The sequence below is a fragment of the Saccopteryx bilineata genome, chromosome 3 (assembly GCF_036850765.1).
Source record: "Saccopteryx bilineata isolate mSacBil1 chromosome 3, mSacBil1_pri_phased_curated, whole genome shotgun sequence".
NCBI lineage: Eukaryota > Metazoa > Chordata > Mammalia > Chiroptera > Emballonuridae > Saccopteryx > Saccopteryx bilineata.
Genome location: NC_089492.1, coordinates 175206862 through 175221029, shown reverse-complemented (window position 1 = coordinate 175221029; position 14168 = coordinate 175206862). Strand labels below are relative to the sequence as shown.

Below are 14168 nucleotides of genomic sequence, written 5' to 3'. Positions count from 1 at the left end.
TGTTCTAGAACTTCTCAGTATAGAGAACACAGACTGAATAAGGGCCAGGGTGGTAGGAAAAACAGCCACTTAGGAAAGCTGCAGACATCTGGTAGCCCAGTATGGTGGCTGTGTGCATGCAGAGCAGTGGATGAAGCCTGGTGACAGCCAGGCTGCGACCTGATAGGACCTGGGGATGTGAGTGGTAAGGAGAAGGGAGGTGGCTTTCTGGAACCTGCACAGGCACCTGTCTCATATTTCCGTGCTCCTGCAGAGCTGCTTCTGCTGCCTGAACACCTTCCTCCCTGCCTGAATGTCTCCAGGCCCTGGCCCTCTGCCTAGCACACCGAGAACTCAGAAGCAGTTGCAGAAAGGAGTGAATACACACTCTGTGCCTTAAAAGAAAAGATGATATAGATGAGAAACAGGTAAGAATCTACTCTGGGCCAAAAACCAAGTTTTTTATTCAATATCCAGCCAAATGGTTAGAGGGGCTAGTTAGTGGAGGCTTCTGGAAACACTGAAAAGAGAACTGACAAATACAAGAGTATTTAACCCACTCATTCATTAAACACCTATTAGGAGCCAGGATCTCTTCAAGTATTGGAGGGATGGGAGCATGGCTCTGGGGTAAAACCCCCCAAAATGAAATTTGTTAATTAAACACTAAGGAGAATTATGATCTCCATTAAAAAATTATTTTCAATGCTAATAACTTCCAGTTATATTGTTATCTTAATTTTTTTTTCTTTTTTTTCTTTTTTTTCTTTTTTTTCTTCAAGCTGGAAACGGGGAGAGACAGTCTGACAGACTCCCGCATGCGCCCGACCGGGATCCACCTGGCATGCCCACCAGGGGCGATGCTCTGCCCACCAGGGGGCGATGCTCTGCCCCCCCCCCCCCCGGGCGCCGCTCCAACACGACCAGAGCCACTCCAGCGCCTGGGGCAGAGGCCAAGGAGCCATCCCCAACGCCCGGGCCATCCTCGCTCCAATGGAGCCTCGGCTGCGGGAGGGGAAGAGAGAGACAAAGAGGAAGGAGGAGGGGGGGGGGGTGGAGAAGCAAATGGGTGCTTCTCCCATGTGCCCTGGCTGGGAATCGAACCCGGGTCCCCCGCACGCCAGGCTGATGCTCTACCGCTGAGCCAACCGGCCAGGGCCTGTTATCTTTCTTGTTCCCATATTTTCCATATTTTGCTAGCAATACACATCATTTAAAAATAAAAAGTAGTGTGTGAACTCGCTTCAGAAAATTTGAAGAACTGCTCCATAATCTGGTGGAAAAGGAATGCAGAAAGAAGAGAAGAGAAACTGATAAAATCCGGATGCCTGAGGGTAAGAAGAACGGATGCACTGAAAGCCAACCTGAGACCAAACCTCAGTCAGAGAACTTCAACGCCACAGTCTCTGTGCCCCGAAGCAATTCTCCTTTGCCTTCTTCAGCCTCTTCATGATGGGATGGACTAGACGCACAATTTGCAAAGTCCACAGACATGATCTGTGAATTTTAACCCCGTAATTTCACTGCCTATCCAATAATTCATCAAATAAAATGCAGTTCAAACTGCAGGGAGAGCACAGGTTCTCCGTGACCTCCAACTGCCCGCAGGGAACAGAACCGAACTGCTAAGGAAGTGGCGTGAATAACACACAATGTGCTACGAGGAATCACTCTGCTATAATGTCCATTCCTCAAGTTCCACGGAAAATTATTACTGAACGAACATCATCATGGCATAGAATTTTCACTGGTCCATCCGTAGTCTTCACTAGGTGACCAATCAGGAGAAGGCTGGCCTACCAGGTAAAGGCCTGGTGACAGGCATTTTGACAACTGGTATGACATACCTGAGCCAGGCATTACCGTTCTAGTTGCTCCAAGTCTGCTGGATCTGGTAGGGACAGGCCGGGACAGCCAGGGGGCACTCAAGAAGATAAGGTAGCTATGTATCAACTAGTAGTACAGAAGAATTTCTCTGTTAGGAACTAGGAGAGATAAATACTAACCCTGCGTTAAGGTCACAATGGGGAACAGCAAGCTTTTACTGTAATAAGCAAGAGAGCAGATATTTTAGTCTTTCTAGGTCATATGCTTCCTGTCACAACCACTCAACTCTACCATCGTGGTGCAAAACAACATATAAATGACTAAGTGTCTGGTTGTGTTCCAACATAATACAAAAACAGGTGGTGGGACAGATGCTGCCCATGGGCCACTGTCTGCAACCTCTGCCTTAGGACACAGCAGAGCTCACATCCTGTGTAGCAATCAGATCTTCACTCTCAACCTCATTAGCACTGTCTTACCAGCTGATTTAGCCAGGCACCCAGGATTCTGATGTGCATGCTTGACCTTTACAGACCCCAAGAGACTGAGTCAAAGCCAGCAGTCAAACTGCCCCCCACAAAGTAAGATACTTACCCAGAAAAGTCCGTGGTGAGAATTCCATAGTGGAAGATGTAAATCCTGCTGACGTGGCATGTCGTCAGGTACCCCATTGCTACGAAAAAGGAGTACCTGAAACCAGAAACAAACAGGATCAGATCACTATGCATTACCATAATGCACTGGGCCAATTTTCTCTTCTTCCTCTCCCTGCCCCGTATTTGCAATGTCACTAAGTTGTCTGGTTTCTCCCCATCCCAGTCCATCTTCCTCCCCATTGCTCTGAGCCCTTTGTCTTTTCTCACCTGGACCACTGCCGTTCTCAACCTTGGCAGCATAATGAAATCACCATGGGAATCTTTACAAACCACAGACGTCTGGGCCGCACCCCAGATATTCAGGGTTCATCAGTACAGTATGAACATAGCAGGTGTCATTCCAATGTGCAGCCAGAGCTGTAAAGCACTCACAGGTAAGGTCTTCCCCTCCGGTTCTACTCTTCACAGACATCACATTTAGACCCTGATCTTTATAAATAAAAATCTACATGTACCAACCACTCTTCCTAACACACTTTGTTCCCTTGACTTCGATTCTCCTTTTCTTCGCACCTCTGGTTAATTCTTCCAAGGCTCTTGGATCAGCATATCTTTTTCCACCTACTCCTTGGGTGCCAGCATTCCCAGAGCTCTGCCAGGACTCTGAGTCCATGCCTGAGACTTCAGCTGTCATCTACTCTATATCACCACCCTACAGTATAAACCAGCAATACACCGCACACCTGCCACTCAGAACATTCATCATCCTGTAATCATAAGGGTGTGTGATAATCTACTGTCGCCCTTGCTGGACTCAAAGTTCCATGAAGGCAGGGATGATCATGTATGCTTTGTTCATGAGAGCCACTTGCTGTGCACTGAGTGAACAAACAACTAAATAAATGTTACCTGTCTTAAAAGTCTCCAAAGACTCTCATTGTCTAGTCACATCAAGACTCCCAAACCCAGCATGCAAAGTACTTCCCACACTAAGCTCTACCTCACCTTTCCGGACTCATCTCTGGCCATGCTCAGTATCTGCCACATGTGCCAACTACACTGAAGTGCTCACTTTTCACAGTTCTATCCTGCATCTTCAGGCCAGATACCTTCCTGCAAGCTCCTTCCCCTGCCTACAACTCCCTTCTCCATCCTAGAGCCTGTCTGGGAACTGCCCAATTCTCAGAAGGCTCCAACATCACCTGGCTTGGTCTTGATCCATTCATCCATGCCACCCCCCTCCCAGTACAACTCATGGCTCCACTGTATTTCTCTAGTGCTATGTAGTAGCATATGTAATTATAATATTAAAACTCTAAGTATCTGTTTCTCTGATTTATTGTGACTGTTCATATCCCAACCCTTGACCTGACACACAGAGGGGATAATTTACTGTTAGTTGGAATGAACTGAAATGAATACATTAAACATTTTTAAATGGTTCAGGAGGAGCCTATCAGAAACATGCATTCAGAAGGCATAACTTTTAAACATGTCATAACACAGGAAATATGTATATTCTGATATTAAATCACCTGAAATATACAAATTCATGTTAAAATAACTCATGAAATCTAGAGCAACTTAAGGAATAGTAAACAGTAGGTATAATCAAAATCCATTTGGTAGTAAGTAAGGGAATGCCAGATAACGAGCATGAAGGAGTTCCGTGCACCCTAATGCACTGTATAACTTTACATTCTCTTTACTGTTATTTGCAATCAAAGATGGTACTACGCAACAAAAATTTCCCCCTACCCTGGGTTCATCTTCAACCCTTTCCACACCAGAAGATGGTGATCAAAGCAAACAACTAAGAAAAGAACAACGCCCTTAATATCTGAAGCAGAAGTTGAATGGCGTGAGGCCGTCCTGCATCCAGCATGGGCTCCCTTCCTTCCTCCAGCCAGTGCACCAAGGTCAATACCAAAGCATAGAGCAGATTCCAAGGACAGATTCTTCCAGGTCCCTTCCAAGTGCACCTATCCTGCTGCTTCCTCTTTCTCCTTAATAAGACCTGGACCCATACTTTCCCCTGCCCCCTCACCCAAAGACAAAAGCAAGTTCAAGTTAGTTGTTGTAATAGGTCCCACCTATCAAGGATGATGCCAAGTACTGCGCCCCAACACAACAGGACAATACATTTATGCCCTGGACAAACCTGAAAAACCTAAGAAATTCAGAATGGGAGAGAGTGCATGCATTCTGGAGACAGACCAACACTGTTGCAATCCCAGCACTGCAGAGACAGACCTGTGCTGAGGGAAGTCAGGCCAGCGGTTATGCTAGGAAGCAGGGCTGTGGTAGCGACCGGAACACGTGGGGCAGTAGCAGTCCCCTTTCTGACCTGGGGGGTGGCTACGTGAGTGGGTTCGCTGTGTGAAGTTTCATCAGACTGTACACCTATTTACCTCTCTGAGCTCTCATCTCCTCATCGCAGAAAAAAAGCATCTACACCCTATTGAGTTGTCTTAGAAAAAATATATTTGCAATAATGATAAATATTAAATGACATATGAAATGATACACTAAATAAGAGTTTGTATATTAAAAAGAATGAAACCTAATATATTCAAAATGTATATACCAAGTAGCCTAGCACTTGGCACAAAGCAGATACTCTAAAACTGGTGACTGTCACCAAGTTCTCACCCAAAACCTCTGCCCTGGGAGATACAAACTAGATTCTGCTCCCGCCAGCTCATTTGTGATAAATTAATACCTGGGGCTTGGGAAGGAAGCAGGAGGTACCCCAAAGACTCTCGATGAACCCTGAATCACTATGGTCAGTCCAGAATGGGGTTAGCTCCACGCGGCAGCAAATACTAACCTGGCCCTGCACTTCCCAGCTGTGGGGCAGAACCCTTAACACTGGCTCAGTGACCAGAAGAGAGTTATTCACCAAGGATCTTGAAATCCTGGTCCTGAAGAGAACTGAAGTTCCAACTACCACAAACCCCACATTTGAGAGGTGCGAAATCTAATGGACGGAGAAGTTGCGTCACTTGTCTGAGCTCACCCAGCTAGGCAGAGCCAGATTTCCTGACGCTGGCCGACTGTTCTTTCCTGCATCAAGAGGAAACAACTTCCATCCTCTGGGAACTGCACCACTCCCTACTGCAGTACTGGCAACTACACAAGCAAAGAAAGAGGGGGAAAAAACTTTTTCTGGCGTCCTTTCTTCTTGGTCTTATGACACGGCCCTCTGCTACCACAATATTATTGCCTGTCTGCAAACCGTTCAGCTCCGCCAAGACTGGAGTATTCCATTCCTGGCCAGGGACTCACCCAGAGACCAGGGACCTGGCACAGAGTAAGTGCGCATGCAAATTCTTCACCCTCTGAAAATCAGACCACACCCCTTCAGCATCTTCCCAGTGGGGCACAGCTGACACTACAACGTGTACGGAAATGTCCTACAGAGATGCAACAACAACTTTAATAATCATTCCATTGTTTCCAAAATCTAGTTTAGGGAAAGTCAGCCATTTCACCCTTACTTTAAAAAAAAAAAAAAAAGGCTTTTTGTCATATTATAAAGCATTTCCAAAACCCATTCTTTCCAAGTGAGAAACATGGGTTTCCTGTTTCCCTTCTGAATGAATGACATGCTCCCCTTGAAGGAGGGCACCTACATGAGTCGGATTCAAATATTCAGAGCTCATCTGTATGCTAAGTTGAATGACTATCAAATTTAAAAGCATGAAAAATAATATTTTCCCTTGAAAATCAGAAACTTATTTGGAGTAATTACAAGATTATACACTGAAAAGTAAAAATGTAATGACTTGAAGAAGAAAAACTATTGTGCTCACAGTCTTAGTAACCAAAGAGCTTTCCAAAGCCGAAATAAGGTACCTGCTTTTTCAGAGGCACCATCAAAAAAGAAGTTTCATTGAGTCATTCACTCCATAAATATTTATTGAGGCCATCCCTGTGCCAGGTATTGTTCTGGGTTCTGAGGATACAACAGTGAATAAGAGAAAGGTCTTTGTTTTCACAGAGCTTACATTCCAGTGTTATTGACTAGCGGAACACACGCTGGCTTCAGAAAGACCACTGGAAACAGAGACAATGCAGAACAGAGACCCCAGCTATTTTAATTGATGATCTAAGCCAGGGGTCCCAAAACTTTTTACATGGGGCCAGTTCACTGTCCCTCAGACCATTGGAGGGCCGGACTATAAAAAAAAAAAACTATGAACAAATCCCTATGCACACTGCACATATCTTATTTTAAAGTAAAAAAAACCCAAAACGGGAACAAATACAATATTTAAAATAAAGAACAAGTAAATTTAAATCAACAAACTGACCAGTATTTCAATGGGAACTATGGGCCTGCTTTTGGCTAATGAGATGGTCAATGTCCGGTTCCATATTTGTCACTGCTAGCCATAACAAGTGATATAATGTGCTTCCGGAGCCGTGATGCGTGCATCCCGCGTCACCGGAAGTAGTACTGTACGTGAGCGACACCACACTTTGTGGTGCCACCACATACAGTACTCACTGACCGCCAATGAAAGAGGTGCCCCTTCGGAAGTGTGGCGGGGGCCAGATAAATGGCCTCAGGGGGCCGCATGCAGCACGCAGGCCGTAGTTTGGGGACCCCTAATCTAAGCATGTAACCTTCATGGTAGAATGGAATTACTTCTTTACTTTGAAATCAAAATTTCATAATAAAAATATTTCTTCCTTTTTTTAACAGTGTGCATACTTCTTTCAGTGTACCTACTTAAAGTATACAAAGTTCTGACATATATATTGAATACATATCCAGAAAGCCATAGCCGAATTCAAGATAACAGCATACATGTTGACCTCCCCCCAAGTTTCTCCCTACCTCTTTGGAATTCCTGTCTCTTCACCCTGCACCACCCCTCCCCTAGCAACTCTGATGTGATGTGTGTTACTAGAGATTAGTTTGGCTTTTTGAGAATCGGATTTGTGTGGCTTCCTTCACTCAGGATATTTATTTGAGACGCATCTATGTCACTGTGCCAATTAATCATTCATTCCTTTCTATTGTTGAGTAGGATTCCATGGTTGGGGAACATTTGGGTTATTTCCAGTTTGGGGCTATCACAGATAGAGCTGCCTAATTCTGATATACTGTCTTTCACCGGAGACCTAATTTGCATCCCAGCTTTTCTGTAAAGCTTTCTCTGAAGATTCCCAACATTTAGGCCTCCCCATGCCTCCTTCTGATCCCAGAGGACCTAGGGTGTATGCCACATGTAGTATACGGCAAAGGTACCCCTTCCCCTGGAAACACATTTCAAAGATCATGAACAACCTCACCTTGCACTGTTCACTCCCCAAGTCTTACCTGTGAATATTGGATACGCTTGCAGTGACCATGATTCCATAGCACATTAACACCAGCACAAACAGATGTGCAGAGTACCTGTAAGACATCAGGTGAGAAGGAAAAACACTGACTATATTTCATATTATTATAATATAACTAGTGCTACTCCACCTCCACCCCACCAAAAAAGCAAGTAATCAGTTAACTCATGTTTATTATGTAAGAGAAAATAAATCAAATATTTTTGTTCTATAAGAATTTAAAACTTTATCTTGAAATAATATTAGGAAGTCAGGACATATCTGCCAATTGTAGCAGTAGTATCATAACTCAGGAATCATAAATGGGAGGATTATACTCTTTTTTCACATACACAATTGAGAGTCTAAAGACAGTTCTTTCTTCTTCTGGACATTTTTTTCTTTAAATTTAAAGTATCTGGACCAAAACAGCGCTGTCGCAGATACAAAGACCTGTCTTGGTGGCTGATTCAAAATACTCATCAATCTTTCTCAAATTTTTGTTGAAAGAAGAAGTAGCATTCTAATGAATTTTGTGACATGCCAGTCACAGAAGTAGCATTCTAGTGCCCTGAACAAACTTTCAATTTCCGTAAGCTGTACTTCTAGAAATGTTGGTTTCTAAAGCTTCTTCCTGAATAAGTGCCACTCCCAAGGTATTTATTCAGCTAACATAGTAGACAAAAGTCTAATCTATGTGCTTTCTTAGTTCGAGAATGACTTCCATTCCCTAAGACCAGCACTAAAACTGCTGTTTTACTTTAAGTGCAGGACAAACACCAATATGTCAGCAGTAATGCAAGGAAAACTCCAATGTCTACAACATTTAGGAATAGTTCCTTGTCGGGAAAATTAAATCTTATAAAAATCCATTTACATGACCCATGAGAGATCAGTACAAGTGTAACATTAAGGAAAATTCACCAAATTGACTTTCAACGGGTAGTCAAATTTATTGACCCCAGATTCTTACAGTCAATGTACATTTCTTCAACATCCCATTTTGAGTAAATATATATATCTCTTTTCTTAGAGCTTGGGAAATGCCAAGAATATTGACACAAAACACGCAAATGATAAATATTAGAATTTATGAAGCTCAGACTCACCAGCCAAAACAAAAGATGACAAAATAAATGCCAAAAATGGTCGCAAATATGTGCCGGGCCAAGGGACTGGTTTTACCAGGACTTAAGTAGATGCGAAACCAGAAAGCAGCAAACAACGCAATGAGCTGGCATGTCACAAAATTCACCTGTAAGGGAGAAAAATAGAGAGAATCAAACCTTTACAGTTTGGCCTGTGTGAGCATGATCTCGACATTTTTCAGATTTCCGTAGCAAGGTGCATCTCAGACTTGGACTTGGACTCATTCCGCCTGAGAGAGTTGTGTGAGACTGAAGAGAACTGTGCCCTCCTCATCTGGTAGAAGTGAGCCACACTAGTGAGACCTCATTCCACTGTGCTTCACTCCACTGTGCTCCACAGGTGTCACGCTGTTTTTAGAAACTGAAGGCAAAGCCTTCCACCAGCAAAAATATTATGACTTGCTTTATTGCATAGTCGCTTCATTAGGGTGGTCTGGGACTGAGCCTGAACTAGATAGTACAAGGTACACTGCAGTTTATTTCCTAATTCTTTACGACTGGCCAGGGTTGCTCTCCCAGCCACAACTAGGAGACTTGTTTAAGGACTTCGTTGACTCTGAGGTCAGTGTGCTGGGTCTCTCTGCCCGCCACCCCCAGCACTATCCTAAGTTAAAGAGTATGTTCTAACAAATGAATGCTTCCCTTTCCCCTCCCCTCTCTCTCCCTTCCTCTCTCTGTCTCTAAAAATCAATCAGTAAATTTAAAAAAAACAATTTAAATTCTGTCCAGATATCTTGGTTGATTAGAGTGTCATCCTGGAGCACAGAGGTTGCCAGTTCAATTCCCGGTCATGGCACACACAGAAAAAGCTCGATGCTCCTGTCTCTCTCTCCCTATCTCTCTCTCAAAAATAAATAAATAAATAAATAATAAAAGAATATGTTCTTTTAGAAATGTAAATGAATCAAATCAAAGAAGCTTCCCTCATTTGGTACCTAAGAAATCAAAGGCTTAAAAATAATCATCACCTGTATTGTGGCTCTAATTTTTCTCATTTTAAATTAACACCAAATAAGCAAGACCACTGCTCAAATTCAAGGTATGACACTAAAGATAAAAAAAAAAACAAAAACAAAAAACCAGCCCCTCATTGTCCTTTCAACATCCGTGCTGTCCAGTTATTCAAAGTAGGCATCAATTTCCCTTAAGAAAACCTCAGTGATCTATCTCTCAAAAATATTTTCCCTAAGTGGTAGAGCATTGGCCCAGCATGTGGATGTCCTGGGTTCAATTCCCAGTCAGGGCACACAGGAGAAGCACCTATCTGCTTTTCCTTTCTCTCCCCTCTCGCTTCTCTCTCTCTCTCTCTCTCTCTCTATCTCTCTCTCTTTCTCTCTCTCTCTCTCTCTCTTCTCCTTCCCTCCTGCAGCCATGGCTGGATTACAGCGAGTTGGTCCCCAGCACTGAGGATAGCTCCATGGCCTCCACCTCAAGCACTAGAATGACTCCAATTGCAATGGAGCAACGCCCCAGATGGGCAGAGCATCACCCTCTAGTGGGTCTGCACGGTGAATCCTGGTTGGGGTGCATGTGGGAGTCTGTCTCTGCCTCCCATCCTCTCACTGAATTTTTATATATATATATATATATTTTCCCCCCCTAAAAGAATATATGAAATACTTCACTGACAGCCATAGGAAAGATCAGCTGATTTAACAAAATCAAAATGCATTCAGTGGTTTAACAGTTAACGAAAACTAGAAGAGCAGTTTAATCTTTTCAGAGTGTTCAGAATGAAAACTTCAGTATCAACTTAATTTTAGAGGACACTTAATTAAAAAGGGATGGAGGAGGATCTACATAGCTGAATAGACCCTCAACTTTGGCCTCAGCAGTTTTTCACACTACAAAATGCTATATAGCTGTATACTTCATGTAACCCTAGAGATTGAGAGAAAAGAAAGAGTCATTGGGTCATTAAAGCAATCTGCCATTGTTCCATCACCATAATGTAACATGTAGCCAACTGAATGCTCTAGTTCTGACACAAAGATGTCAGCTGGGCAGCCTCAGGTGATTCATTGATTAATTCTACATTTACTGGTTGACTCTATATGTGCCAGATACTGGGGACAGTGACCAAGACATTATTACTACCTGATATCACTGTCACATCAGGAAGTCTGGGTTCCACGAGCCATCCATCCTCCCTCTGCCTTCTCCTAATCTGTTACACACCAGCACTAGCCCCTCAGCCAGGTCCCAGCCCTGACTGCACCTCAGAACTGTGTGAGGAGCTTGTAGAAAAATGTAATGCCTGAATCCAATCCCAAACTTAGATTCAATTTATCTTGTATGTGGCCCAGGCACTGGTCTATTTTTCATCTCCAGTTGGTTCGAAAATGTAGCCAATGTTGGAAACCACTGCCCTAATGTCTCCACTACTCCTCTGGAGCTCATAGTCTGTCATTCTAAAATCTCCTGTGTTCTTATCAAATACTTTGAGTTTCCTTCTTCTTGCTTTAACAGAAACCAGGCTGTTTCCTGAGGATACTGTTTCCTCCACAGTATTCTACTTTTCCTAAAGCCTCTAACACTTCCTCCCCTTATTACATTCAGCCAGTGCCCTTGACTAGCTTCTCTTTTTGCTTAAAGAAAAAAACCAAAGGAAAACCCCTCATCTTCCCTCACACACCTTCCATCTCCCTGTCTGTGCCTGCCACTGTCTTTCTGCTGGAAATTTGATAGACCTGGCTATGCTGAAGGGGCTGCCCTTCCACTTCTGTACTGTTCTCTCACCTACCCAAGGACTCTGATGCTTCCCTTCAGCCCTCTATCTCCTTGTCATTAAACTTTCCCTCTCAGATTATTCACGTCCACAGCAGTGATATTCAAATAATATCAATGTAAGACGTGAGCCCTGATTAATTCTATGGAAGTGACTGGAACCACTTGCATTCCAGGCGAATGTCACCTGTCTTGTCCACCATAATAAAATGAGCGTGTTCAGTGCCACTCACCTTCATAACACTTTCCCTTCATTCACAGACCCTCTTCTTTCTGCTCCTTCCATCCTCCTTCTTCCATCCTCCTTCTTCCATCCTCATTTCATCCTCCTTCTTATTGTAAAACTACTGTATGGTCTCACCTTACTATCTCATCCCACTCACTTTTGTACTTTTTCCAATTAGGCTATCACGGCAGCACACCAGTAAAACATCTCTTATTGACACCAGTCAGTATTCTCCATACTGTTGAGTGTGTGTGTGGGGGGGGATTCTTAGTCTTCATCTAACTTAATACCTCAGCAGTATTCGCTATCATTCTGTTCCCTGAAAAGCTTGCATAATGAAAGAATCATAATATTGATATGTAACATTTAGTTGATGTATCATACTTATTGCTTTATATAATGATTAATACAACCAGTTCAAAGCTTAAAAAAACTTATAAACCCCTGCCAAACCATGAAATAATGACTTTTTATGAAAGTTATATTGATTAAGACACACTATTTGATTTCTATTACTGAAACAAAATTCATCCACAAATATAAAAAAAAGGAAATACAATTTCTGCATTAATTAATTCCATTATCAGTCAGTCAAAAGTGTTTAATATAATAACAACAACAACATTTTAGGCACTGTTCTAAGTCCTTTTGCCTATAAAACTTTAATGCTCACAACTATTTGAGGCTCTTTGAGGCATTCATGTTGTAAATGAGTAAATTAAAATCACATAAAGGTTAATCAATTTTCCCCAAAATCACACACCTATTAAGTAAAGACATTAGAATTTAAACTCAGGGGGTCTGAAGTTCCAGAGTCCATCTGCTCAGCCAATAGGCAGTGATTCATTCAATTCAACCTTCTCAGGTAATTCCAACACCTCATTTTCCAGACAAGGAAAGTGGAGGGCAGAGACTGTCAATGACTCAGCCTGGGTCACATGGCCACCAAGCACCAGAGTCGGGATGAGACCTAAGGTATCTTGATTCTTGTCCATCCAGCACACCCTCCTGCAATTCCCCACCAGCCTTGGATGTGGGATGGAAGTAAAACAGGGTGCAGGGGGTCAGACAGACAGATCTGGAAATAAGCTCTTTCTGAGCAAGGAACCCTGGGCTGCCAGAGGGAGGGATGGAAACATCTCTGAACAGGAAGTGCAGTGCTTGGAGATGACTTTAATCTTGACTAGGGCATGGGTACGTCAATTCCTACACAGAAAGAGATCATCTCCAGCAGCAGGTGAGTGTCTGTGTGTCTGTGTGTGTGTGTAAAATTTTTCATGTGACCCACGTCCACCCAGCTAGGCCTGCAGCCACCTTCTCTCTGTCTGGTTCCACAGTGAAAACTAACCTCAGCTATGAGTCACTCACCACTTACAAGGTTATGTGAGGTAATATCATATAACCATCTCCTCCACAGACTGTCATGGGCACCAAATGGACTATGAAAGTTCTTTGTAAACTACAGAGCTCCACAAGAAACAGCAGGACCTCAAACAGTGTTATTTTGTTCAACTCATTTCATGATAACGTACGAACTATTATCCTATATTTCCAGGACTGAATGAAACATATTAAAACAGCTTTAGGTCTTTCTTCCTGGCATCTAGTAAAACTATACCTAAATGGTGTCAATCAAAAACATCCATAGAGGTTTTTTATATCTAATTTCATTTTATTACAAAATGAGTGTCTCCATCCCAACAGTCTAACACACCACCCATCATTCTTCTTAGCAAAAAAAAAAAAAAGTTTTAATATTTTTGTCCATATTTACAAAAATATGCCCATATATATTCACTTCTCCTTTTAATATACTCATGGTCTAAAAAATTTTTCACTTAAAATACTGCAGACATCTTTTCATATTTATTCATACTGAGCTAACTTATACTTTTAAAGCTTTGTAATATAGGAGGGAAATATTGTCCACTCCTTAGATTTCCATAAGTGAAAAATAATTTCCACTCTATTTCCCAGGAGAACAAAATATAAAAGAACTCCCTACCAAATGTACAAATGTACAATGAGCTCATATACAGTGGAAGCCTGTTCTAACACAAAAATACAATTAGCCCATCTTCCTTCCCAAATGAGATCTGAGTTTATGACTACAATTTAAAGAGGTCACATTTATCATGCTCACATATTTTAAAATCTCATTTATTTTAAAATTCTTAGGCATATGCATTTGAAGTTATAGAATTAATCAAGAAATAAAACCCAACCAGCAGGAGCATAAATCGATGGTATTTCAGTGTCATCTTTCTTTAAAAAAACAAACTTACACACACATACACGTGTGCATGTGCACATGCACACACTGTATTTGGT

The 14168-nt window shown here is 42.4% G+C and overlaps 1 protein-coding gene across 1 annotated transcript in view; it reads right to left on the bottom strand.

Moving 5' to 3' along the window:
• MBOAT1 (membrane bound O-acyltransferase domain containing 1) overlaps window positions 1–14168 on the bottom strand; it is a 132770-nt gene that overhangs the window by 79956 nt on the left and 38646 nt on the right. The window contains 3 exon segments of the mRNA XM_066268298.1: window positions 2401–2496; window positions 7735–7812; window positions 8846–8991. Coding sequence (XP_066124395.1) covers window positions 2401–2496; window positions 7735–7812; window positions 8846–8991 — 320 coding nt within the window.